General features: G+C 37.2%; 1 protein-coding gene across 3 annotated transcripts in view; it reads right to left on the bottom strand.

The window, feature by feature from the left end:
• CDKAL1 (CDK5 regulatory subunit associated protein 1 like 1) overlaps positions 1-26,884 on the bottom strand; it is a 712,947-nt gene that overhangs the window by 669,708 nt on the left and 16,355 nt on the right. For 2 of the 3 annotated variants that reach the window (XM_025383729.1, XM_025383728.1), the window contains 2 exons: positions 26,457-26,634; positions 24,267-24,379 (listed from right to left, as the gene is read on the bottom strand). In XM_025383729.1, coding sequence (XP_025239514.1) covers positions 24,267-24,379; positions 26,457-26,629 — 286 coding nt within the window. In that variant the 5' untranslated portion in view covers positions 26,630-26,634. The remainder of the gene's footprint in view (positions 1-24,266; positions 24,380-26,456; positions 26,635-26,884) is intronic. The other variant, XM_025383731.1, reaches the window with a different exon arrangement.

The following is a 26,884-nucleotide window of genomic DNA, read 5'->3' as shown; positions in this document are numbered from 1 at the left end:
GTAGTCACAAACACACATTACATCTGAGCCTAGTTTTTTTTCTTTTTTTTAACTACTACTATACTTTCAAAAATTGGTGTTCATTTGAGCAGAAATAAAGTATGGAATTAGCTTGATTTTTTTTTTCATCTAAAAATAATATAACTGAAATTAGACTACTATCTTGCCAGGCACATGAAGATTTTTAAGTATAATTTTGCTTAAAACATGCAGAGACTAAATCCTGAAATAAATTAACTTCTTTAGCCACCACAAAACAAGGAACAAAAACAGCACTGGATAAATCTTGTTGCAAATACTGCAATGTGGACCCAATACATATGATAAATAAAGGATAAGAAAGCACTCAGCATTTCTATGTAAACTGCTTCTGAAGGATTATTATGGAATGCACACACTGGCTGAACTTAGAGTGTTTGGGTTTTAAACATTAATTTACTTTGACTATGTGCATGTCAAAATGAAAGATTGCTGTCTAGATCCAGACGTGCCATATTAATATTGAACACAGGCATTCACTTCAGGTCAGTAGTCACTCCAAGTCAACTTCAGCAGGTGGTAAAAGTAATGTACTCATTAAAATGTATGTGTTACAAGGTTATCTCCCCAAAACAGCTCTCAAATAGAGGTAGCCTTGAAACTTAAGCATTAGATAGGCTAGAACCAACCTCTAATTGTCACAAGTCTAGAGAAAATTGAACTTACTCTTGCTGCCTAATAACCAATGAATTTAGTTGCTTTCATCAGTATCTTGGGAGAAGTCAGAGGTTTACATTCAATAAAGCTAACCTGGCTGCCTCGAACAGGGGTGAAGTGCTCTTGAACCAACCTACACAGACTAGAATATCATTTTAGACCTAGAAGCCAAATAAGGGATTTTTCTTCATTTTGGATGCCTCACTGTGTTTCTAAGTTAAGTGAAATTTTACTCCTTTCATTTTTATTAACTCCATTCAAATTATTTTCCTCTTTTATGAGATAAAAAAAATTCAATTTTCCAGAATAAAGGCATAAAGCTCAAGATATTAGGCCTGATTTATACCAAAGACATTTTTCTACCAAAAATTTTTTTTAAAAATTACACCTGATCTTCAGCAAATACATCAAGATGGGTAACTATTCCCAAGAAGCTCAAATGCCTTTTTTTAAATTACTCAACACCAAAGATAAATCCTTTCCATTTTATATCTGCTATACCTAAATATCTGCTATACCTAAATCTAGACTGAGCTAGAGAGCAATTCTGTCTCCCAAGTCAAATAGTTTTCACTCCCCAGTCACCCAATTAATTTACCACTAACTGATAAATCACTTTTTCATTTTAATAACATTTTTAATATATATGAACTATGTTTTTACAAGGTACTTTTCCCCCCCAAAATGTCAATCCACTTCGTCCATAAAAGCAGACAGAGTCCCCAAATTTGTAATTAATCATTTCACATTGCTTCATTTCCTTATTATCCACCCAATTACTAGATAAGAGAACAGACAGAAGGACAGGTCAGAGGCCGGGCGCGGTGGCTCAAGCCTGTAATCCCAGCACTTTGGGAGGCCGAGACGGGCGGATCACGAGGTCAGGAGATCGAGACCATCCTGGCTAACACGGTGAAACCCCGTCTCTACTAAAAAAATACAAAAAACTAGCCGGGCAAGGTGGCGGGCGCCTGTAGTCCCAGCTACTCGGGAGGCTGAGGCAGGAGAATGGCGTAAAACCCGGGAGGCAGAGCTTGCAGTGAGCTGAGATCCGGCCACTGCACTCCAGCCCGGGCGACAGAGCCAGACTCCGTCTCAAAAAAAAAAAAAAAAAAGAGAAATCTTCTTACAAGGATGAGACTGTATCTGTCTTGTTCAACTGCTGAACACATAGCACAACAGGCGTATGATGAATATCTAAGAATAAATGACTTTATAAAGAACTGGGGAACAGAAGAGTTCAACTTGCTTATTTTATATATGAATAAACTGAGGCTCAGGGAGATTACATGGCTTAACTAAGATCACAAGGTGAGTTGGTCGGCCTTGCACAGAGTAACTCAATAGGTGCTCCTTTAAACATTGAGTTTTTTCTTATTCTCTCTTTCACCTATAATACTTACTTCGTAACATCAATATAGTTCTCTTTTTAGAGATTCACATAAGCTTCCCCTTCCAGAAATACAGGTAGAAGGTAATTCCTCTCCAATGAGGGTGCTAATATTTCTGAAAAATCCCACAGCAGAATATATTTGGGGAGAATTTTTTAATCTAGTGGGAAGCTAGGATAAAGAGACCAAAAGTAGAAAAATAAACTATAGAAGCCTCTATCAGTAATTTATAACTTGCCACAATAAAGATATTGCACTAAATGAAAAGACTATAAGGTGACATTTTACCCTTTTTGTTTGTAATGATCAATACTTCACTTTTTGGGATTCTCTAATCATCCCGTGAGATCTAGAAAATTCAGGATTTTCCTTCTACAGTTTCATTCAAAGGTGAGTAAATTTCTTTTAACTAGCCGCAGATAAAATGCATTCTAAAAAGTTGGCCGAGTGCAGTGACTCACACCTGTAATCCCAGCACTTTGGGAAGCCAAGGCAGTTGGATCACCTCAGATCAGGAATTCGAGACCAGCCTGGCCAACATAGTGAAACCCCGTCTCTACTAAAAATTCAAAAATTAGCTGGCAGTGGTGGCAGATAGCCTGCAGTTCCTACTACTTGGGAGGCCAAGGCAGGAGAATCACTTGAACCCAGGAGGCAGAGGTTGCAGTGAGCTGAGATCACACCACTGCACTCCAGCTTAGGCAACAGAGTGAGACTTCATCTCAAAAAAATAAATTAATTGGCAGGGCACAGTGGCTCACCCCTGTAATCCCGGCACTTTGGGAGGCCAAGGTGGGCCGATCACGAGGTCAAGAGATCAAGGCCATCCTGGCCAACATGGTGAAACCCCATCTCTACTAAAAATACAAAAATTAGCTGGGCATGGTAGTGGGCGCCCGTAGTCCCAGCTACTCGGGAGGCTGAGGCAGGAGAATTGCCTGAATCCAGGAGGCAGAGGTTGCAGTGAGCCAAGATCACACCACTGCACTCCAGCCTGGGCGACAGAGCGAGACTGTGCCTCAACAACAACAACAAATAATAATAATAATAATTAATTAAAAATAAAAATAAATAAATAAAAAGCTTTCACTGTAGCCAATCATTTTTAAGTCCTATCAATGCCTTTCTTACTTCATGATGGATTCTCATTTTCTAGGGTCTCACGAGGTCCCAGATACCCTCCAACGCAGCTTCCTCCCAGCTCTCAGATACAAGTATTAAAGCCCAGAAGAATCACTCTCCTGAGAAAAAGGTTAAAACTGCTACGTTACCTACCAGTCATTTTTCTCCCTTTCTAACTCCCAATCCTCAGTTTCCTCTTTTCTGAATCATCTCAAAAAGGAGTGACTTAGATATATCTAAGGAAAAAAATTCTACTGATTCTGAAAGACTATATAAAAGTAAATTTAATATAATCAACTGAAATTTCACACAAAGGAAAATGGTGCAGGGGTAGCGAGAGAACACCAAATGGAGTAGCTAGTTTCATATTCAGGTAAAGGATTTTTCCATACTTCACAACACCCTTAGAATTAAAACAGCATAGCACCTGAATTAAGCATTCTGGTGGCTGGCAGTCAATACTAATTAGTAATGACATGATTAGACTTATCAGGTGGTCCATAGCCTATACCAATAATGAAATCTAACTCACTCCAAATGCTCTTGACCAAAGTAAAAGCATTCCTTTGGCAGGTGGCAGAAGGGATGACGAGTCAGGAAGAAATACTCAACACTGGCCAGATGCCTCAAGGAATCACCAGTAAGAACAGGAAAATTAAAAGAACCAATTGAAGAAACTAACAAAGAACAATGTGCCTATTTTACTCAATTGCTGTAAGCATGAAATCTATACTTACAGTGCCCATGAATCACAAAATCTGTAAAGCACCAATAAGGCCATTAATATAGTGAGGCTCATAAAAGTGTCTCAAAAACTGAACTACTTAAACAAGAAAAATGCTAAATTTAATTATGCCAAGTGGTAACAAATCATTCAATGTTTTACATCTAACAGTAAAAATAAGAGCAACACAAATTAGAAACCACCTCTGTGCTCTATATAATAAGTTTTACTTGTTTCTCATGAATGGCATGGATATTGATATAAATTCATTCAACAAACACTCAGGCTTATTATAAGACAAATATGGTGGTAGTTACTTTGAATACAAGAAGAAAGAGCCATCTCTATACTCAAGATCAGTCTAACAAGAGACAAATACATAAACAAATAATTGCAATAGAATCTAACAAGTGCTACAAGAAGAAATAAAGACAATCTGGGTCACAGCAGTGTGGTAAGGAAGAGCCTGATGAGGGGGCAGAGTGGCCAGCATAGGGAAGAGTGAAGTTAAAAATGTTCAAGAAGGATTTTACACCTCACGTTTCTTAATATAGTACTTTATTTACCTTACAAAGCAATACAATGGGTGTGAAAGAAGATGACCTGTCCCCCACACTTTTGGAACAGTCAAATGGGTTCTTTCAAAGACAAGAATTTAAAAGCTAAGAATAGGCCAGGCACAGTGGCTTACGCATGCAATCCCAACACTTTAGGAGGCTGAAGTGGGAGGATCCCTTGAGGCCAGGAGTTGAAGAACAGACAGTGCAAGATGGCAAGACTCTATCTCTATAAAAAAATTTAAAAATTAGCTGGGTGCCAGGTGCGGTGGCTCACGCCTGTGATCTCAGCACTTTGGGAGGCCGAGAATAGCGGATCACGAGGTCAGGAGATGGAGACCATCCTGGTTAACACGGTGAAACCCCGTCTCTACTAAAAAAAAACAAAAAAATTAGCTGGGTGTGGTGGCTGGCACCTGTAGTCCCAGCTACTTGGGAGGCTGAGGTGGCAGAATTGTGTGAACCCGGGAGGTGGAGCTTGCAGTGAGCCAAGATCGTGCCACTGCGCTCCAGCCTGGGCCACAGAGCAAGACTCCGTCTCAAAAAAAAAAACTGCTGGGCATGGTGGTACACATCTGTAGTCCAAGCTACTCAGGAGGCTGAGGCACGAGGATCTCCTAAGCCCAGGAATTCAAGGTAGCAGTGAGCTATGATCATGCCACTGCACTCCAGCCTGAGCAACAAAGTAAAACCTCGTCTCTAAATTAAAATTATTAATTAATTAATTATAAAGCTGAGACTAAATAAGTTCACCAACAATCAAAGTGATCTTTGGAGCAAGACCCCAAACCTTCCAACTCCTAATTCCATATTCCTTCTATGAAGACATCACCCTATTCTGTCTGACTGGCTACCAAAAGAGGCTATCCATTATATATCCTATTTTGGCTCGTTTCCTAACTCACGCTCTCCATTGGAAAAAGATGTGCAAGAGAGAAACACATTTAAATAGATTGAAATGGACTAAATGTGTGTTTAAATCAAATTTCATTAAGTTGCCAGTTAATTTCAGAGACTCAAACTTAAAACATTTACATGTAATAGTGAATTTTCCTTATTAATGCTTAATACCATAATAGCTAGTACTTATCAACCATTTATTAATCATAACAACAACTCTATAAACCATTTTAGAGACAAGTAATCACAGGCACAGAGACGTTTGTGAAATATAGGTTGGTGCAAAAGTAATCGTGGTCTTTGCCATTACTTTCAATGCTCAAATCAGTGCAAATCCATTACTACCGGAAGAGCAGTGGGTCAAATAATTCATCTCCATTACTTTCAATGGCAAAGACCACGATTACTTTTGCACCAACCTACACTTAGTTATGCCAAGTATACCAATTTGAAAGTTACCAAGTTTTTCAGATATTTGAGTTGGTCATTGTCTTTCAGATCCAGATGAGGGAGGCAATAATGTCAAGACAAAGCTAAAAGAACATCACACTTTCAGATTAAGAGCTAAAAAATAAGGTAAAATACCCTTCCTAGTATATTCTCTGTAGAAAGAACACAAATAATTTATAAGGAGAAGCTTCTGTAGATGAGGAAAGATAATCAAGATGAATTATATTTAAGGTACATAAATTGTTTTCCTTCTACGGAATTTTAATTTTTTTTTTTTTTTTGAGATGAACTCTCGCTCTGTCCCCCAGGCTGCAGGGCAGTGCCGCGATCTCCGCTCACTGCAAGCTCCGCCCCCCGGCTTCACGCCATTCTCCTGCCTCAGCCTCCCGTGTAGCTGGGACTACAGGCGCCCGCCACCACGCCCGGCTAATTTTTTTTTGTATTTTTAGTAGAGACGGGGTTTCACCGTGTTAGCCAGGATGTTCTCGATCTCCTGACCTCGTGATACACCCGCCTCGGCCTCCCAAAGCGCTGGGATTACAGGCGTGAGCCACCGCGCCTGGCAAATTTTTTTGAAACATTTGAGTTCTCCCATCTGTTTTAGGCCTTGGTCTCTGCTACCTTAAGGCCTTGAATTTATGAACCACATATAGTATTTTCCTGCCATGGGAATTTTTAGATGCATAACCCTCAAAGTTTAGGGAATAGAAAAATGGATGCAATAAAGTAAAAACTGCCAATGATGTCTAGTTTTCACTCTTGTAATATTTTCTCACTCATATTAAACAAAAATCAAGAAAAAAATCAAAAGATGTTAATAAGCCCTTGCTTAATAAAACCAATGACCCACTCTCTTTCCTAATTAAAAGTCCACAGTACTTGGAGTACTTACTATTTTCAATGAATGTTCAGACATAAAGTCTTATTAAAATTATGTATATTTTATAATTTCCTCCATTACTGATACATGCTTAAAGAAACTGATTCTGAGATATATTTTTCTTGTCCTTTTTCAGTTCTTGACACAGACTAGTGAGTGGCACTATGGACTAACAAGCATATTCAACCAACATGGATGATTGAAATTAAAAAGCTATAACATATTAACATATCTAGGCCACACAGAAGGGTCATGAGGTAAGATCATCAGCATAAATTAGCACTTATTACAAGGCATCTAAAGGAACCAGAGAAAATCTGCATGATAGATCTTTCTTTCATAACAAATATATAATGCTATTTGGTTGCCTTTCTTTTAATCACAAGTATTATTTGGAGGGAAAATACTCGTAGTCTAATATCACATTTTACTACCTACTCAAAACTGAAATTATGGACAGCCTAGGTATGTATGGGGTTGGAGGGGGAAGTGTGTTAAAACCATTTTGGGGACACTTAGCTATCTTCGTCCATTTGTCCAGAAACAAAGGGGTTTTTTAAAAATAAAAAAATCACTGAGTGCATTTTTGCTTTTTCTGATTTTCCCACAAAAATCTGAAGGCATTAAATCATTTCAGAAAAAAGCCTTTGTTATTTACCAAACCCACAGAATTATACATCTACTAAAAGAGGTGAAATAGCAGTTCAGTTTGTTAATAAAGCCCTATTTTTTCATCTCTACAATAAGAATATCCTAAGACTACGGCCTCTGGGGTATTAAAGCATCACAGTATCTTCTTTTTATTTTTTATACGACTCATAGCTCACAGAACCACTGTCACATACTGGAAGAAAATATCTACATGATAGTCTTTTGCTACTGGAACTGTTGCTGAATAATCAAATCCTCCTGTAATTATGCATTTTTAAACAATTCAGACAAATCGCATATGTATCATATTACTAACATCAACAAACCCTGCTAGAAGAGTGAACATTTAAATATAAGCACATATACTCCCATGAACATAAAAACAAACCTCTAACTGCCAACTGTGTCTTCACTTCCCCCAAGCTATATACATTTAGTAACTGAGACAGTCATTTCAGAGTTAGGAGGATGGGTTTTTAATGGAAAAAAAAATGTAAACTCTTTCTTTCCAAGGCATGGTACCCTAAAAAGTGATTTTCAGAGAGAAATAAAAACTGAAACATACACATTATATTGGTTCAAAATAGTCCCTACTTTTAAGTAAAGGAAACAGTAGAAGCACAAACAGTAGAAACACATCTGAAATTATTGTATCTTAGACTTCTGAACTTACCCCCACAACAAAAGTAAAACATTTTATAATAGCAATGGAACTGTCTTGTGCTTTTTCACCCCTGTAAAAATCATTGACAAATGCTGTTAAAAAAAAAAAAACTATAGATAGCTTTGATAGGATAAAAAAAATATCCTACTTGGATTCCCTTTCTAGGTCATAAACAACATTGGACGTAATAGACTCTATAAATGAACAATCAGGAGGTTTCCATCTAACTGTATGGGAAGTGTATCCACCACATCCTGTTATATAAATAATCCTCACTTCAAGTCAAATTCATATTATCTAATTTTTGCATTTCTCACCTAGAGAGGCTCTTCATAGGACCTGGACCTAGATTCTCCTCTCATCACACAACTGCAAGTAGGAAATTCAAGCAATGAAAGGTTAAGCTACATTTTCAAAGGTACTTTTAAGATAAAATAACTTTCCAAAATGAATAAACCTGGGCAGTGTGACCTAAAAGTCACATAAATAATTTACTTATGGCTGTTATGTTGTAATCACTGGACTGTTTTTAGAGGCTTAAAAAATTTAATGGTTTTTGTTATACAAAAGCAACTAGGTTTTCCATAAAACATTAGCTGTCACATTAATACAAGGTTTTATCATTAATTACAATGGATTACACAGGAGTTTATATCTACAAAATGATCGTTAAATACCTGAATTTTCAAACCATTTCAAAATAAAAATGAAACCTGGTTCTAGTAAACTTTACGTGAATTAAAGATCCATTTACAAAACAGAAAATTAAATGTAAAAAATATAACCTCAATTTAAAACATTTGTAGATAAAACATTCAACACACTTTTTCATCAAAAAAAAGCAAATTAAAATATTAAACATAGGTAAACAGTGCCATCTTTTGGTAAATTTAGGAACTGAGCTAAATTGTACAAAAATATCTTTAACAGATCAATGGTGAGTAGAGCAAAGAATTCAAAAACCATCAGTTTATCATTTTATAATATTTAAGCTTTATAAATATATTAGCTTTTCTGGAGATGGGGTCTTGCTGTGTTGCACAGGACAGACTCAAATTCCTGGCCTCAGGTAATTCACCTGTCTCAGCCTCCCGAGTAGCTAGCATTACAGGCACAAGTGCCAAGCAGGATATTTTTAAACTAAGTATTTCCAAAAACATATTACCTCACATTTGTTTTCACTTCAATTTCATGAGATTAACAGAGCATCATTACATTTTAAAGACACTGAGGCTCAGAATATTCTAATAACTGATCCCAAAATCCCTCAGTTAAAAATGATTGAGCCATCACTGGCTTAAAATTGCTCGTTTTTAAATTCCAACATTAATTCATTAAGCTTAGATAATGAACCAAGTTATATAATTATTCTGTCTTACAAGTAATGAACAAATTTTTATATTAAGTACGATTCTGTAAAAATCATTTTATTGTTTTTAGTATTTTTTGTATATATTTGGCAAGGAAAAGATACTTATGTTTATTAAATGAAGAATGCACATTGACTACATTCACACAGCTGCTTACACTTCACAAATGCAAAAACTTTTAATCCAATATAGTATTCTTCATATCTCTACATTAATGAAAAAAAAAAGCCATCGCTGGCTAGGTGTGGTGGCTCATGCCTGTAATCCCAATGACTAGGGAATTCGAGATGGGATGATCAGTTGAGGTCAGGAGTTCAAGACCAGACTGGGCAACACAGTGAGACATCATCTCTACAAAACTAAAAAAAAATTAACAAAAATATTTTTAAAAGCTCTTGTTTATGGCTTGCACATGATTTTACACCACAATATAGAAAGCCATTACAAATGAAATGGAAATGATAAGCTTCAAATACTCTCCCTAAAGCTTCTCTGGCTTAATTTTGATATTAGATGTGTCCATATACCATTTTCAATGTCTTCCACTTTTGTATCGTTCAATGATTTTCTGAATAGTTTTATTAAACCATAACATTTATTCCAGAACACTCTCACAGTTCCTTCATTTTTGTAAGCTAGCTAACAATGAACTTTCTCATGGAGAGAAAAAAATATTCTCAATGATCTATCCTTATCTTTGATTCACTTGCTACTAGGAATTTTACTCGAACTGCAATCATTAAATAGTTCTTTATAGAGCAGACTTGAAGATCATGGTTAAAACACAATCATTCCATCTTAAATCATACAGCAATTCAATTAAAAAGAACATCAGAAAAAAGACAAGTCAATAAGATCACCAAAAAGGCTACTGAAAACACTGCTGAAGGAGTGAAAGCAGAGAAAGAGCCAACGGGATGAGCCATAAGCAGCACATCTGCTGTGAAATGGAACTAGGTGACCGAAAACAATTAGACACTAACTCAGAAATGTAGTTGGTTCACCCATTAGGCCTTACCTCCTGTCTACCGTATATTCAAGAAAAAGCACTCTATAGGACATGAGAATTGATAAACTTAGCTATCTCTAAGTATGATTTGCTGGGAAAGATTGAAATAACATGCTAACAATGAATTTTTTTTTTTTTTTTTTAAATGGAGTCTCACTCTATTGCCCAGGCTGGAGTGTAGTGGCGTGATCTCGGCTCACTGCAACCTCCACCTTCCAGGTTCAAGTGATTCTCCTGCCTCAGCCTCCTGAGTAGCTGGGATTACAGGCGCCCACCACCATAGCCAATTCATTATTTTGTATTTTAGTAGGGACAAGGTTTCACCATGTTGGCCAGGCTGGTCTGGAACTCCTGACCTCAAGTGATCCGCCCACCTCAGCCTGGGATTACAGGCATGAGCCACCAAGCCTGACCAACAGTGAATTTTTTGATGGATTTAATTTCACCCCCAGGCTCTCCTTTTCTCATCTTTAGTAGAGCTGGATGCTGTTTACCCTCAAGAGTAAATAGCATTCCAGATCTTCTCTAGAAACTCTAAATTTCCTTCCCTTATTTCTGAGTGGATGGAAATCCCATTTTGAAGGCCCTTATTTTTATTTCTCACTTCATTATTCCATGAGTAGAAAGGAAAAAAAGAGAATGCCACTTTCATTCCCACCCTTACAATATGCCTCTTTACCAACCGTTGCAAATAACTCAAGTGAATACAAGTAATACTCCAAGATCATTTCTCTCTGCGAGGGCACAGGAACACACACAAATAAATGGAAATATATATAACCATATTTTATTAAGTTTGAAGGAACATCAAAATTTCTAATACTGAATCCAATCCCATTAAATTGAAAGCAATTACTGCTTCCAATTGAATAAGAATGGATTAAATTAGATTTCTGATTCAATATAATTTGTAGTGTCCATGACAGGAAAAGTGATAGTATGAGGATCTTATCCAAGACATGTCAAGACTATGCAGCCTGGACTTGACAGCCACCTAAATAGAATTCTACTGAAAAACTCAAGGGATTCCCACACACACTACATTTATCTAACCTTTGGAATATAATTTGATTTTTATTCTAACTTAAAGATAAAAAGAATAAAATTACTTCTATACATTACATTCAAGAAATATACTTGTTTTTACTTGTTCACTAATGCACACACCAAAAAAAAAAACACCTGAATTACTACTTTGTGCCAGGTATCATATCTAATAATTATTATAATAATAAAACACAAAGTTGACTACTTTACATATACTGACTCATTTAATCCTCAGAAAGGACTACCATTGTCATCCTCATTTAATAAGGACACTAAGACACAGAGATATTATCAAAGTTATATAGCTAATAAATGGTGGTAGTTGGTTTTACAGTCTGCCTTAATATTAATAGCTGGCTATAGTCTGTTCTCTCTCTCTCTCTCTTTCTTTCTTTCTTTCTTTTTGAGATGGAGTCTTGCTCTGTCACCCAGGCTGGAGTGCAGTGGTGTGATCTCAGCTCACTGCAACCTCCACCTCCCAGGTTCAAGCGATTCTCATGCCTCAGCCTCCCGAGTAGCTGGAATTACAGGGATGCATCACCAAGCCCAGCTAATTTTTGTATTTTTAGTAGAGATTGGGTTTCGCCATGTTGGCCAGGCTGGTCTCAAACTCCTGACCTCCGGTGATCCGCCCACCTCGGCCTCCCAAAGTGCTGGGATTATAAGCATGAGCCACTGCACCCGGCCGACAGTCTGTTCTCAATTACTAAGCAACAGTGTCTCTGACATGTCAAAGGTAAAGATGAGTAAGACAGGAAGAACTCACATATCATAAAAAAGAAAATGTAAACCAGTTAAATTATCTTAACACAGGAACTAGCTGAGATGTCACTCTAAGCCAGCAGAAATAAGCTAATGGCAGCAGTGCTAAGCAGAGCTGCATTTTATGCAAGGAGTTTGAATCTAAAATGATCACATTAGGTAAAAACCATGTATAGCCACAACTCTTGCCAAAAAAGTCCTTAATCAATCATAAAAATAATATACACATGGATTAGCGTACATAACACTTTAAAAGTTCTTAGAAACTCAAATTTGAAAATGACCAAGCTACAATGAAGAGAGGTAAAAGCAAAGTGTCTGAAAATCCTGAGACATTCAAACCATTTCCCCCTTAACCATCAAACACATGTTGGTAAAGTAGGAATTGGTGGGAAATTTTTAAATGCAGTAGTTTACTACATTCTGTTTTATTATTAAGCCTCTTTAACTATATTATATGTTAATAGACTTGAAGATTAATAAGCTATACAAGTTGCATACTATGCAAAGGTTAGTTTTTAGTAAGTATGAAAGCAATGTAGTATTAAAGGTAACAAATGTTTGTTCTCAAATTCAAAAACTCCCACCTTCATATGCTCCTATGGACAAAGAGGACAACAACCAGATTCTAGGACAAGCACAGTCAGGGCCACAGAGCAATGAAGGTGTCAAGCAGTAAGCCAATGACTAAATAATGTCACATCTGTTCTCCAGCAAACATATTGTAGACGGATATCTGCACAAGATCATACTGCCTCTGAAAGGGTCAATTTGTCCAATTTTTACATAAATAATGCTAAAAAGTTTTCTAACAAATCAATTAGAAAAAAGAAAGTGTAAACTAATTTAATGACATCTAATAATTGTAATAGAAGAACATTTGTAACATGAAATTCACTTTTCATATGTAATAGTGTAACTGCAGTGATCATGTAATGCAATATTGCCATCTCTTGTCCAATAGCTAAAAATACATCATGTCTTTAATCAAAACACATGACAATTTTAAATTGCAGGCCAAAAAGAGCCAACGTTACATGTTCAATTGTTAACATCTCGGAAGTTTTTTCTCCCCAAAATTAAAGAAGACAATACTAAAAACAGATTTTTAAATGAAGCTTTCATGGTAATTTATCATCTGCCCATTTTCTTAAAAAAGAAAATTAATATTTAAACACAGGCTATTTCTAAATGAATTATCCCAAAAATATTTCACAAATCTCTAAGGGTGATGGGAATTATTAAGCAATTAAGCAAATGTCAAGTTTCTGAAAATCTGGGTATATGTTTATCTGTCTCATGAAAATTCTAAAATATTATAAATATAAAATATTTTAAGTTCAATACCATAATGCCAGTAATTCTGAAAAGACTAGGCATCTTAACACACTTCAGCACTCCATAGCAATTTATTCACAAAAATTAATACAATTACACTTGAATTTTGAAGTATTATTTCTTACATGCTACAAGAAGTGCAAACCAGACATTTAGTGACCTGAAAAGGTCAGGCCAAAGGTTGAACAGGATGAAAAATGATCTTTAAGTTCACAAGAAAGACAACAAAAAGATTAACTTTTCCCACATCTTTACCAGCAGCAAAATTGAGAACAAGAACTTATAAATGTTATCAAAATAATTGCCATGAGAGTTACTAACTTTTACTGGACAATTTATTTTGGACACAATACCAGGGTAAGAAAAACTAGGACTTGGAACCAAAACATTTTAGAATTCACAACAGTGAACGAGATTTTTCCTTAATCCCTTTAGAAGGTGAAGATTCTAATCAACCATACAAGTTCACTCTCAAACATAAGAAAAGTATTGCTTAAAAAAATTTTTAAGGTTGACACTATTTGATTTGTGTAAATAACATAAATTTAGCACAAAATCAAAATTAATACCACATAGTAGTCTGTTGGTTCAAAAATATTTAGTTTTGTGCTTCATAAAATAACAATACAAAAGAAATCACTGGGCCAAGATGGAAAAATATCAGAAACTAAGTACTTCTGTGCTTCATTTTAAAAAGAAAAGAAATAGAATGTAGAGATCAGAAAAATCATCATGCAACTATTGTGTAACACAGTAATGAAGAGTATTAAACCTCCTTTTAAAATATATTAAGGGCCGGGCACGGTGGCTCTCGCCTGAAATCCCAGCACTTTGGGAGGCCGAGGCAGGTGGATTGGTTGAGCTCAGGAGTTCAAGACCAGTCTGGGAAACATGGTGAAACCCTGCCTCTACCACAAATACAAAAAATTGTATTTTTAAAATATAATAAAACACCATTCTGTAATGTTATATTCCACTAAAGCACTGTAAAACTTACACAAAATTCTCAACATATACAACTTAAGCTGTAGGAATTTGAACAGAGAATCCTACTCAGTTTTTATAATATAAAACATAATATAATTCCATATGTTATGAAAAGCCATTTTCTTCCATTTCTCAGTCACCTTGGACTCATTTTAAAATAAAGACAACCTCCTTATAAAATCTTAGGGGTATAGGTAAGTTATTCTCGGTAAATCTAATGCATACTTAAAGCGTTTCAAATTTTTAAAGCAAAATGTATAGAAAAAACATTGGTCACAAGTGCCAATTAATCTATACAATATCCTCACTACCGTGCTATACTTAAGAAATGTATATATTTGGCTCCATTTTCAGTGACATAATATCATAACACTTCTAAAAGATATATTTATCCCTGGGCCACATAAGCAACAGTGATAGTTTTCCAGAAAGTTACGCACAACATATGGCAATGAATCATATGTATCAATGGCCTTTCCAATGGTAGCATTTTTAAGACCCTAGTATATAAATGGTTTTTCAATTCGATTTGTCCACATCCTTCCAAAGGATGCACTCATTAATTAATACACATACTTTGCACACACAGAGCAAACAACATGCCCTAATTCTCTTAGGTCGACTTTTCTTCCACTCTTCAATGCAATTTCCTCTCTTAAAAATGTATTTTAACACCCTTAAATTGCTGCTCATCTTCCACAACTTTGACCAACACATCCTTGACCTTGTCACCATTACCAATCTATTTCCCTCAACAATATGGAAATGTGGTGTGATGAACAAATCTTCTTAACTCAATTCCTTCTTAGATTACAAAGGGATTTTTCCTGGCCCAGGCTAGCCATTCCAGAATTCCAAGTACAGGACTCCCAAATTTCATTCACCTATAACACAGGTCAGATCAAAAAAAGTCTGTCTAGTTCATGCATTTACTGTTTCGACCCCAATTGTTTATTATGCAGACCACACTGCCATGTGCCCAGAAATCCCATTTTACATTTAGATATCTCCAAATTAATTTATCACCCCAAATCCTAACATTGTGAACTGTTTTATTTTTGTTGTCTGGGCAGATAACAGGTAGGGAAGCTACCAAACCTGTTTAAGATTTCTATCTCCCCTTCCTTGAAAGGTGAGTCCCTTGGAGAGAACTGATAGAAAGAATACAGCTCGGTGATCCAATAACCACTGTCATCCCTGCAACAATTGGTACTTCACTTTTATTTTGTTGGGAGTTACCCCTTAAAAAATGTCTACTTCTACTGCGTACATGCTATCAGATCCTCACACAAAGGCAGCTTTGAATAAAATTCTCTCAACTTTCTACATGAAATAATAGTGGCCAAAATGAGTAGAAAAATATTAGAAATTAATAATCTCAGTTCATGCAAATAACCTAACATAAGCACATTTCCACAGGAAGAAAAGGTGAGAGTGAATTCCTGGCAAGTTAAGGATGTACTTTTTTTTTTTTGGGACAGAGTCTCACTTACTCTGTTACCCAAGCTGGAGTGCAGTGGTGCAATCACAGCTCACTGCAACCTCACTTTCCAAGTTCAAGCAATTCTCATGCCTCAGCCTCCTGAGTAGCTGGAATTACCGGCATGCACCACCACACGTGGCTAATTTTTGTATTTTTAGTAGAGATGGGTTTTCACCATGTTGGCCAGGCTGGTCTCAAACTCCTGACCTCAGGCGATCCTCCCACCTCAGCCTCCCAAAGGGCTCAGATTAGAGGCATGAGCCACCGCGCCCAGACATGTTAAGGATGTACTTTTAAATAACGATCTTGAGACTACAGTTCTGCAGTACATAAAACATTATATATATATATATATAGTAAAAGCTTGGAAAATTATCTGAAAATATCCACAAGGACATTTTACAGATCAGCAGAAATAGTTTATATTTTAATGTACGAAAGGTTTTGTTTCTTTGTATATAATTCTATGTTTAACTTCCAAGCCTTAGAATAATGCTAAGATTCAACTATATCTATAAGCTGATGGTCACACCTTGCATTACAGATACTACACATGATCAGACTACAATTTACTTGCACTATAATTCCAGATGGACTTCAGAACCTTAAGATATTAACAACAGACATCATCTTTGGCTAGAGAATAAAGAATTTTGACAAGAAAACCCTGGGTTACATTTTTTAAAAATTCTATTCAATATATAACTAAACACTTCACTGTAAATACTTATTACTTATACATATAATTTTAAGTCAGAAACCTTGATGTCAGGATTTTTTTTTTTTTTTTTTGAGATGGAGACTTGTTCTGTTGCCCAGGCTGGAGTACAGTGGCGCGATCTCAGCTCACTGCAAGCTCCGCCTCCCTGGTTCATGCCATTATCCTGCCTCAGCCTCCTGAGTAGCTGGGACTACAGGCATCTGCCACCAGGCCCACTGCAAGCTCTGCCTCCCTGGTTCACGCCATTCTCCTGCCTCAGCCTCCTGAGTAGCTGGGACTACAGGCACCCGCCACCAGGACCGGCTAATTTTTTTTGTAGTTTTAGTAGAGACGGGGTTTCACCGTGTTAGCCGGGATGGTCTTGATCTCCTGATCTCATGATCTGCCCACTCAGCCTCCCAAAGTGCTGGGATTACAGGTGTGAGCCACCATGCCTGGCCTATATCAGGATTTTTTTAAATAATTTTTGTAAGGCCTAAGTTAACATTTTGTTCTTCCTTTATCTTTAGGTACAAGTTATATAAAATTAGCAGATCTAAACATATGTTACAAACTGTAAGACACTATATAAATGTGAATAATCATGGTGATGGTAAAGGAGCAAGAAAGCTAGATTAAAGATTTATGTGTAGAAAGTATAAGATAACAGCCCTATATTAAGATAGTTGATGATTCTGTCATTGAATTCCACTAGAAGTTCCAAAAATATCCTATTGAGGTTCCACTGGGTCAATGACTTTATACTCATGATTAAGGAGGTAGGAATGGACCGGGTAGCACTCTGCTGACACTGCTATCTACAACTGAAGAAACAGCTTACTTTCTTCTTTTTTTTTTTTTTTTTTTGAGATGAAGTTTTGGTCTTGTTGCCCAAGCTGGAGTGCAGCCTCTGTCCCCCAGGTTCTTCTTCTACCTCAGCCTCCCTAGTAGCTGGGATTACAAGCATGCTCTATCACACCAGGCTAATTTTTGTATTTTTAGTAGAGACAGGGTTTCACCATGTTGGCCAGGCTGGTCTCGAACTCCTGACCTCAGGAGATCCACCTGCCTAGGCCGCCTAAAGTGCAGAGATTATAGGCGTGAGCCACCACGCCCAGCCAAGAAACAGCTTACTTTCAAATCCCAACTGAGCGCTGAAATTAACAAATGGAGCATGTTCCTGTGGTAGAGACTGCAGTGGGATATATACCCACTTCTTCCCTCCAGAAAAAAAGGAGAAAGTCTTCTAATAAGGGTTACATATTTTAAAACTCTGGCTGGGCATGGTGGCTCATGCCTGTAATCCCAGCACTTTGGGAGGCCAGGGTGGGTAGATCACGAGGTAAGGAGTTTGAGACCAGCCTGACCAACATGGTGAAACTCCGTCTCTACTAAAAATTCAAAAATTAGCTGGGCATGGTAGTGCATGCCTGTAATCCCAGCTACTCAGGAGGTTGAGGCAGGAGAATTGCTTGAACTCAGGAGGCGGAGGTTGCAGTGAGCCGAGATCGCACCACTGCACTCCAGCCTGGGCAATAGAACGAGACTCCATCTAGGAAAATAATAAAAATTAATTAATTAATTAATTAATTAATTAATAATAAAAATAAAATAAATAAAAATAAAAAAATAAAGCAGGTCCTACCTTCGATACTACAAAAAGCAAAAGAATACATTATGAGACTAAGCATTTCCTAAAACAACTTCTATGATTTAACATAGAATATGAAGGCCTTTCCTTTGCCAAAAAAGAATAAATTTCTTGTCTGCTGGAATCCATGGCTAGTTCATTTTCATATCTTCACACCTCTTTAACACTCTACTCTGTAACACATATCATGTTCACAGAATGTTTGCCAAATGAATAAACTATATACAAATATACAAAGAAACTATCAAGAATGTTAACAGCTCAGCAATTTTTAAATAACTGTTCTGAAAATGTGGGCATCCAGGCTAAACACTCTATTCTGACTTAGGTAAGCATGTCCACAAATATTTCATACACATAACACCATTATTCTTGAGTGTTTATGAGCTACAGCCTCAGTCAATGGTCTTTGGATGGACTTTTTTCTCCAGCTAACCAAAAAGCACATACAATATTCATTCACACCAGGCGTGGCTGCAAACTAAACATAACACAGCTGTATCTAACACAGCTGTATCTAAATGAGGACTGTTCCCAAAGCAGTCACCTTGGAAGCCTATATACCATTATTCCACTATTGGGCTAGGGAGTGGTTACAAATTCCTTAACAAGATTGTGTAAGAATTGTGAGGTGCTGAAGAGATCCAAAAAGTGTAAGAATCACAGCTACTCTTTCAGAACTCTTTTAGAACTGTCTTTAGAATCACTTAAACAAAATTTATTTTCAACTAAAACAGCATTGTTCAACATCATAGCACATATCTTATTCACCAGATTTGGCCAATTTCTAATACTAGATGTGGCCATTTTCTAATACTAAATGTATTCTCAAGATATGAAGATTTGCCACCAATGAGGACACTGAAAACAATTTACCAACATCTCCCAAGGAAATAATACAAAAACAATAATTATTACTGGAAAAAAAAAGTTTAATCTATAAAAACTGCCTACTTGGAGAACACATTCATTTCTTTAAAAAGCCATGGTGCTCACAGGAAAGTTTAATTGCTTCCCAAGATGCTAATCTAATGATATCACACATCCATGTACCCACAATACAAGTAATTGTTCTGAGTTTTAGGGGCTAACATCATTTCTCCTCAGTAGGTTTTATTCCTTGAATGAGAGACAAGCAGGCACAATTTTGTAATAGTTTATCTAAAAGCTGGCTGAACACAGTGGCTCATGCCTGTAATCCCAGCACTTTGGGAGGCCAAAACAGGCAGATCACTTGAGGCCAGGAGTTAGAGACCAGTCTGGCCAACATGGCAAAACCCCATCGATACTAAAAATACAAAAATTAGTCAGTCGTGGTACCGCACACTGGGATCACAGCTGTGATCCCAGCTACTCAGGAGGCTGAAGCAGGCGAATCACTTGAACCCAGAAGGCAGAGGTTGCAGTAAGCCAAGATGATGCTACTGCCCTCCGGCCTGGGCGGCAGAGTGAGACTACGTCACAAAAAAGTTATGAGCCACCTTTTTCTTCAAAATAAAAAAGGGTTTGAAAAGAGGCAATGAACAACAGCGAACTGCTCTGACAGTTCGCTCTATGAAGTTGTTGTTTTGTTTGTTTTTTGAGACAGAGTCTCACTCTGTCACCCAGGCTGGAATGCAGTGGAGCAATCTCAGCTCACGGCAACCTCTGCCTCCCGGGTTCAAGCAATTCTCCTGCGTCAGCCTCCCAAGTAGCTGGGATTACAGGCATGTGCCACCACACCTGGCTAATTTTTGTATTTTTAGTAGAGATGGGGTTTTGCCACGTTAGCCAGGATGATCTCAAACTCCTGATCTCAGGTTATCTGCCCCCCTTCAGCCCCCCCAAGTGCTGGGATTATGGGCATGAGCCACCACACCTGGCCTTATGGAGTTTTAATACAGAATAATTATATCCTGAATTTGCATATTTAAAAGCAGCAATTTCAAATATACACCCACATAATCTTTCTTCCCCAAATAGTAAAAATATCTATGACTACTGAGAACTAATTTTGATATAATGTATCTGCATTCTGTTTTCAATAATCTCCACATATATTATACATAATCTATATTTTATACCTATGTTATATTATACATTTAATATTTTAGGTTTCCATTTGACTAACAAAAACATTATCAATTAGTAAGCCATAATAAACTTTATAAATTCTCATTATTCCACAGTAATGAAAGTGACTACTGGCATAGGTAATCCAGAAGTCATTCATATCAAATCTTTAAATATAAAATCTGTAGAGATTTCCTTCTCAAATGTCTTATCAAAGCTAATTCTGTTTATATTTCCCGGGCTTATAGCACCTAGACTAATGAAGAACATATTCCCCACAGTCTGCTGCATGCAAGCCAGGCTGGAATCAACAACTATGAATTTCTAAAGTAGGAACAATCAATAGTTTATAAAATTAATACAAATATATATAATACAATATATAAAAGTAACAGACTATGCTACATTAGCAAAAGAATTTTCACATTCAAGTAATTACTTCCTTATTTTCTCTTTTTAACTATTCCCAAATAAGAAACAAAATTAGGTGTATATAACAAAACCTAATATTCTTGTATAAACATACCAGGACTGTTATTTTATACAGACGAGTACTGTTACAACACCAAACACAAACTGCTAATGGATTAAAATTTAATTAAAATGTATTAAATATTTAATATGACATAGAAAAAGTTAATATCTGATTTTCCTGAATGTTTTAGGAAATTATCTCAGGGACTTTTTTTTTTTTTTTTTTGAGATAGGATCATGCTCTGTTGCCCAGGCTGAAGTGCCGTGCACGATCACACCTCACTGCAGCCTCTACCTCTCAGGCTCACGCGATGCTACCACGTCATCCTCTCAACTAGCTGGGACTACGAGGTGAAGACCAACATGCCTGGCTACTTTTTAAGTATTTTTGCAGGGCCAGGGTCTCACTATGTTGCCAACACTAGTCTTAAACTCCTGGGTTCAAGTGACCCTCCCACCCTCTCACCTTGGCCTCCAAAGTGCTGGGGTTGCAGCAGGCATGAGCCAACACACACAGCCTTTTTCAAATTTTATGTTACTTTTTTTTTCTGAGGGTATTTTCTTAGCCAGGCACACGACTATAGTCCCAGCTACTGGGAAGGCTGAGGTAGAAGGACCACTTGAGCCCAGGAGCTTGGGGCCAGCCTGGGCAAACATAGTGAGAACCATCTCAAAAATAAATAAATATAAATCAATAAATAAATTATATTTTCTCAACACTCAAACTACACCATCAAATGCAGTAAGGCAAACCCAGGCTAAATTATACTAAAAATTACTAATGAATATAGTGAAGTAATTCTAAAAGCATATTTTGAGTATTTTTAACTTAAAGGACAGAAATACTAAGATTCATTTTGCCAACTAAAGAATACATTATAAAAAAATACAAAATCAATAACATAAGATATTTTAGGCCGGACGCAGTGGCTCACGCCTGTAATCCTAGCACTTTGGGAGGCCAAGGCAGGCGGATCACCAGGTCAGGAGATTGAGACCATCCTGGCTAACACGGTGAAACCCCATCTCTACTAAAAATACAAAAAATTAGCCGCACGTGGTGGCGGGCACCTGTAGTCCCAGCTACCCTGAAGGCTGAGCCAGGAGAATCCCTTAAACCCGTGAGGCGGAGCTTGCAGTGAGCCGAGATTGCGCCACTGCACTCCAGCCTGGGCGACAGAGCAAGATTTTGTCTCAAAAAAAAAAAGACACAACCTCTCCTTTCTCAACTGTAAAGTAGGGGTGCCAATATTTCCTCCTACCCCGGGACGAAGCAACATAACATACATAAAGCACCGGGTCAGTGCCTGTCACAAAGCATTCTAATTATAGTCTCATTTAGTACACATAACAGACAGATACAGAAACAGCTACAGATGTGCACTTATGTGTGGGTTACTATACATACATAATTCCTACTCTGTCCCCCAAGAGGACCTCACAGCAGCGACATCTCACGGTGGCAATGAGCAAGCATATTGACTGCCCAGATCCCCTTTTCTAAATGCCATTCTCTTAATGAAAAAAATCGGGACTCCTTGGAAAACTGGTTGCTTCCAAGGCTGGGGAAGGGAAAATATAAGGAGAGATTAGAACATTTTGTGGTTCCAGAAAATAAAGAAGTGCTCAAAAAAAAAGGTGGGGGCATGCTGAAAAGACACAGGAGCCAGCCGGAACAAGGTCCTAATGGCCAACATTGGAACAACAGGCAGCATAATAATGATAGTATCAGACTGTATCCACAGGATAAAATAAATATCCATGAGTCTGTACTGATAGAAATAACTAAGATGGGCGGGCACGGTGGCTCACGCCTGTAATCCCAGGACTTTGGGAGGCCGAGGCGGGTAAATCACCTGAGATCAGGAGGTCGAGACCAGCCTGGCTACCATGGTGAAATTCCATCTCCAAAAAAACACAAAAAATTAGCCTGGTGTGGTGGCACATGCCTATAATCCCAGCTACTTGGGAGGCTGAGTCAGGAGAATCCCTTGAACCCGGGAGGCAGAGGTTACAGTGAGCCGAGATCACCACACTGCACTCCAGCCTGGGCAACAAAGCAAGACTCTGTCTCAAAAAATAATAATAATAATAATTAATTAATTAATTAAGATGGAGAAGAATGGACAGCTCTTCCTTAGAGAAAAACTCCAATTAATAAATGTAAAGAGGAGGCTGGGCGTAGTGGCTCACGCCTGTAATCCCAACACTTTGGGAGGCCGAGGCGAGTGGATCACTTGAGCCCAGGAGTTCGAGACCAGCCTGGCCAACATGGTGAAACCCCGTCTCTACTAAAAATACAAAAGTTAGCCAGGCGTGGTGGCGTATGCCTGTAATTCCAGCTACTCGGGAGGCTGAGGCAGAAGAATTGCTTGAACCCGGGAGGCAGAGGATGCAGTGAGCTGAGATTGTGCCACTGCTCTCCAGACTGGAGAAAAGAGAGATCTCATCTCAAAATAAATAAATTAATTAATTAAAATGTAAAGAAAATAAGATAGCAGAAAATCACCATTAAGTAAACAACACAGTAATAACTGTTGCAGACAAGATCCACCAGTAGGTACTAAAATTAACAGGCCAAAGGTTGAGGAGAAATAGGATATTTATTGGCTGTAATGAGAAAAACAGTTACTGTATTGGAGAGAAACCTAGCAGACATGGGTTAGTGTACCAGTATAAGACACACTGACATCATGACCCCGATATGACGCACTGAGAAAAATATAGTATCGTTTCTGTGCTCTCCTTGCCAAAAATCCAGAACCTCATTCTAATCATGAGAAAAAGATAAATTCGAGTTGAAGGACATTCTACATAATAATCATTTTCATCAGAAATATCAAGGCAATGTTTTCTTCAGAAGTGTCAAGGTCACAGAAGACAAGAAAAAAATTAAGAAACTGTCACAGATTGGAGGAAACTAAGGGGACATGAAACTAAATGTAAGGCGGACCCAAGATTAGATCTTGGGACAGAAAAAGGAAGTTAATGGGAAAACTGGTAAAATTCAAATGCGATCTACAGTTTAGATCACAGAAATGCACTAAGGTTAATTTCCTGGTTTATTAATGATATTACAACTATGTAAGATGCTAGTATCAGGGGAAGCTTGGTGATGGGCATATGTGAACTCTGTAATTTTACTACTTTTCCGGAAGTCTAAACTTACTTCAAATTAAAAAGTTTTTTTAAATATGACATCCATGGTTATCTACACAATGTGTAATAGCTATCAGTGTTTCACCTTAAAAATCATTGTCATGCTAAAATACCCTTTAACTGCTAAGCTAAAATATTTATCTCTAAAAACTTAATTCTGAAAAATTTAATCAATAAAATATACTATAGATCTCATTACCTGTAATTTTATAGCCATAAGCAGCTAGCTGTCCAGCCATATATTCTCCATCTGAATTATTATGAGAACAACCCCATGTTCGTATCCAAATTTTCTGTATGCCTGGAATAGTGCTGTTAAGGAATCAATAAAAAAAACAAAAAGTAAGTTTCATTGAGTGATTTTTTTTTTTTGATCCAGGGTCTTGCTCTGTTGCCCAGGCTGCAGTGCAGCTGTGTGACCACAGCTCACTGCAACCTCAACCTCCCAGGCTTAAGGGATCCTCCCATCTCAGCCTCCTAAGTAGCTGGGACTATAGGCATGCACCAACACACCTGTTAATTTTTTTATTTTTTGTAGAGACAGTGTCCCACTATGCTGTCCAGGCTGATCTTGAACTCCTGGGCTCAAGTGATCTTCCCACCTTGTTTCCCAAAGTGCTGGAATTACAGGTGTGAGCCACCACTACGCCCAGCCTCACTGAGTAATTTTTAAAATAAAAACCACTAGATGATTTTAAGATATATTACACAAAAAACAAACTCACTACAATCCATTCAAGAGATATTCATTAAATGCGCTAACTTAACTCAAAATCTGCTGTTATATCAAAAGTCTAAAATCAAGATAAAATAACCACAGAATTCTAAGAAGATTCTACATAAAAAATATCTCCTTTTTCTCTGAATTGTATTTTAAATTCATACACTAACTTACTAACACTAAGTTCAACTCCTAGAAAGGTACATAATAACAATAGGAAAGAAAGTGGTTCTAGCAGCAACGGCAAATAAAGAAAAGTATGTCTGTTTACAAACTGCTATATACTAGTTGCAATCTTTAGCTTCCTTAAAACTTATAGATATAAATAACTTAATCAAAGTTAAAAACTGTCATCCTAAGGCATTATTAAAAGCACTCTATAAAATCAGAATTCTAAAAAAAAGGTAGTATTTTTAGGGAAAAAAAAGGGGGGGCTTTCAACTTGGATTACTCTAATAATTTATAAGCAAATAGAAATTACCTTAAGGATACATTTAGGACAAATTTTATAAACTTCAGTCATTAAAATATAAGCAAATGTTAAATTCAAAGAACTTAAAAGCTTAGTTTCCCAACAAAATAAGTATATTATAAATTTCAGCAGTTTACTAGACAAACAAATACAGGCTTATTAAAACCATATAATTAGATTATCCTTTCTGGTTAGGTTGTATCAAAATTTCACGGACTAGAGATCTACTATAATAGTGTAAATAGGGCAATAATTTATTTGTGCCCACTGCCTTTACCTGATCCATAGGTATTTGAAAATCAGCTAAGAAAATTCAAATGTCCAAAATACTACTGTCTCATAAGAATCACAAACTCCAGTAAAAATTTTATTTGGAAGTAACACAGACTTACATATCAACTACAGTAATATCAAAGAGATTCCTATTGCCCCAAGCTATCTTCTAGGAACATCCAATTTGACATCACATTTCTTTTTAACTAATTACCTTGCCAGATTTAAAATCATTCAAACAAAAAAAAAATCAACATATAGGTTGAGTTTCTTTAATTCAAAAATTCAAAATCCACAATGCTCTAAAATCTGAAACTTTTTGAGCACCAAAATGATACTCAAAGGATGCTCACTGGAGCATTTCAGATGTTTGGATTAGGAATACTCAACTGGAAAGTATGTAATACAAATATTCCGAAGTCCAAAAAAAATGTGATATCTGAAACACTTCTGGTCTCAAGCATTTCAGATAAGTGATATTCAACTTGTATTTCCTATCAAAAGTTCAAAAAGTCTAATGAAGAGATATTATATATAATCACACAGACCAGTAGTGTCAGCTTCTTCCTGAAATGAAAATGAATATAATTTCGGCCATGCTCAGTGGCTCACGCCAGTAATCCCAGCACTTTGGGAGGCCAAGATGGGCGGATCATCTGAGGTCAGGAGTTTAAGACCAGCCTGGCCAACATGGTGAAACCCTGTCTCTACTAAAAATACAAAAAATAGCTGGGCATGGTGGTGTGTGCCTGTAATCCCAGCCACTAGGGAGGCAGAGACAGGAGAATCGCTTGAACCCGGGAGGCAGAGGTTGCAGTGAACCGAGATTACACCACTGCACTCCAGCCTGGGCGACAGAGCAAGACTCTGTCTCAAAAAAGAAAAAAAAGAAAATGAATATAATTTCAAGGAAAAAAGCTTACCTGTCACTTGGTGGACTGTTTTCTTCCTCTTGCAAATATTTTTGGGTATTTCGCCTTCGTACCTTCGGGACAACATCCTTTCTTACAAAATGCCTATCTTGTGGTTTTGAATCTTCATGAGACACAATATCTTCTATGTCACCCAGTAGTGTATCACAGGATGCAGAAGGCATATTCTCTACCACATAAAAGTTATAAATAAAATCAACTTACAAAAATCTGCTTAGCGTAGCATCATTTATGAAATATTCTCACCAAATTTGAATCAATCAAGCTTTTGGATCTAACTTCAAATGTATAGAAAATACAAGAGATAAAGAAACACAAGGATGGCCGGGCGCGGTGGCTCAAGCCTGTAATCCCAGCACTTTGGGAGGCCGAGACGGGCGGATCACGAGGTCAGGAGATCGAGACCATCCTGGCTAACA

This window comes from Theropithecus gelada, chromosome 4 (genome assembly GCF_003255815.1).
Source record: "Theropithecus gelada isolate Dixy chromosome 4, Tgel_1.0, whole genome shotgun sequence".
NCBI classification, from domain to species: domain Eukaryota; kingdom Metazoa; phylum Chordata; class Mammalia; order Primates; family Cercopithecidae; genus Theropithecus; species Theropithecus gelada.
Note: the sequence above shows the minus strand (reverse complement) of the source record. Positions and strands in the feature narration are given on the sequence as shown.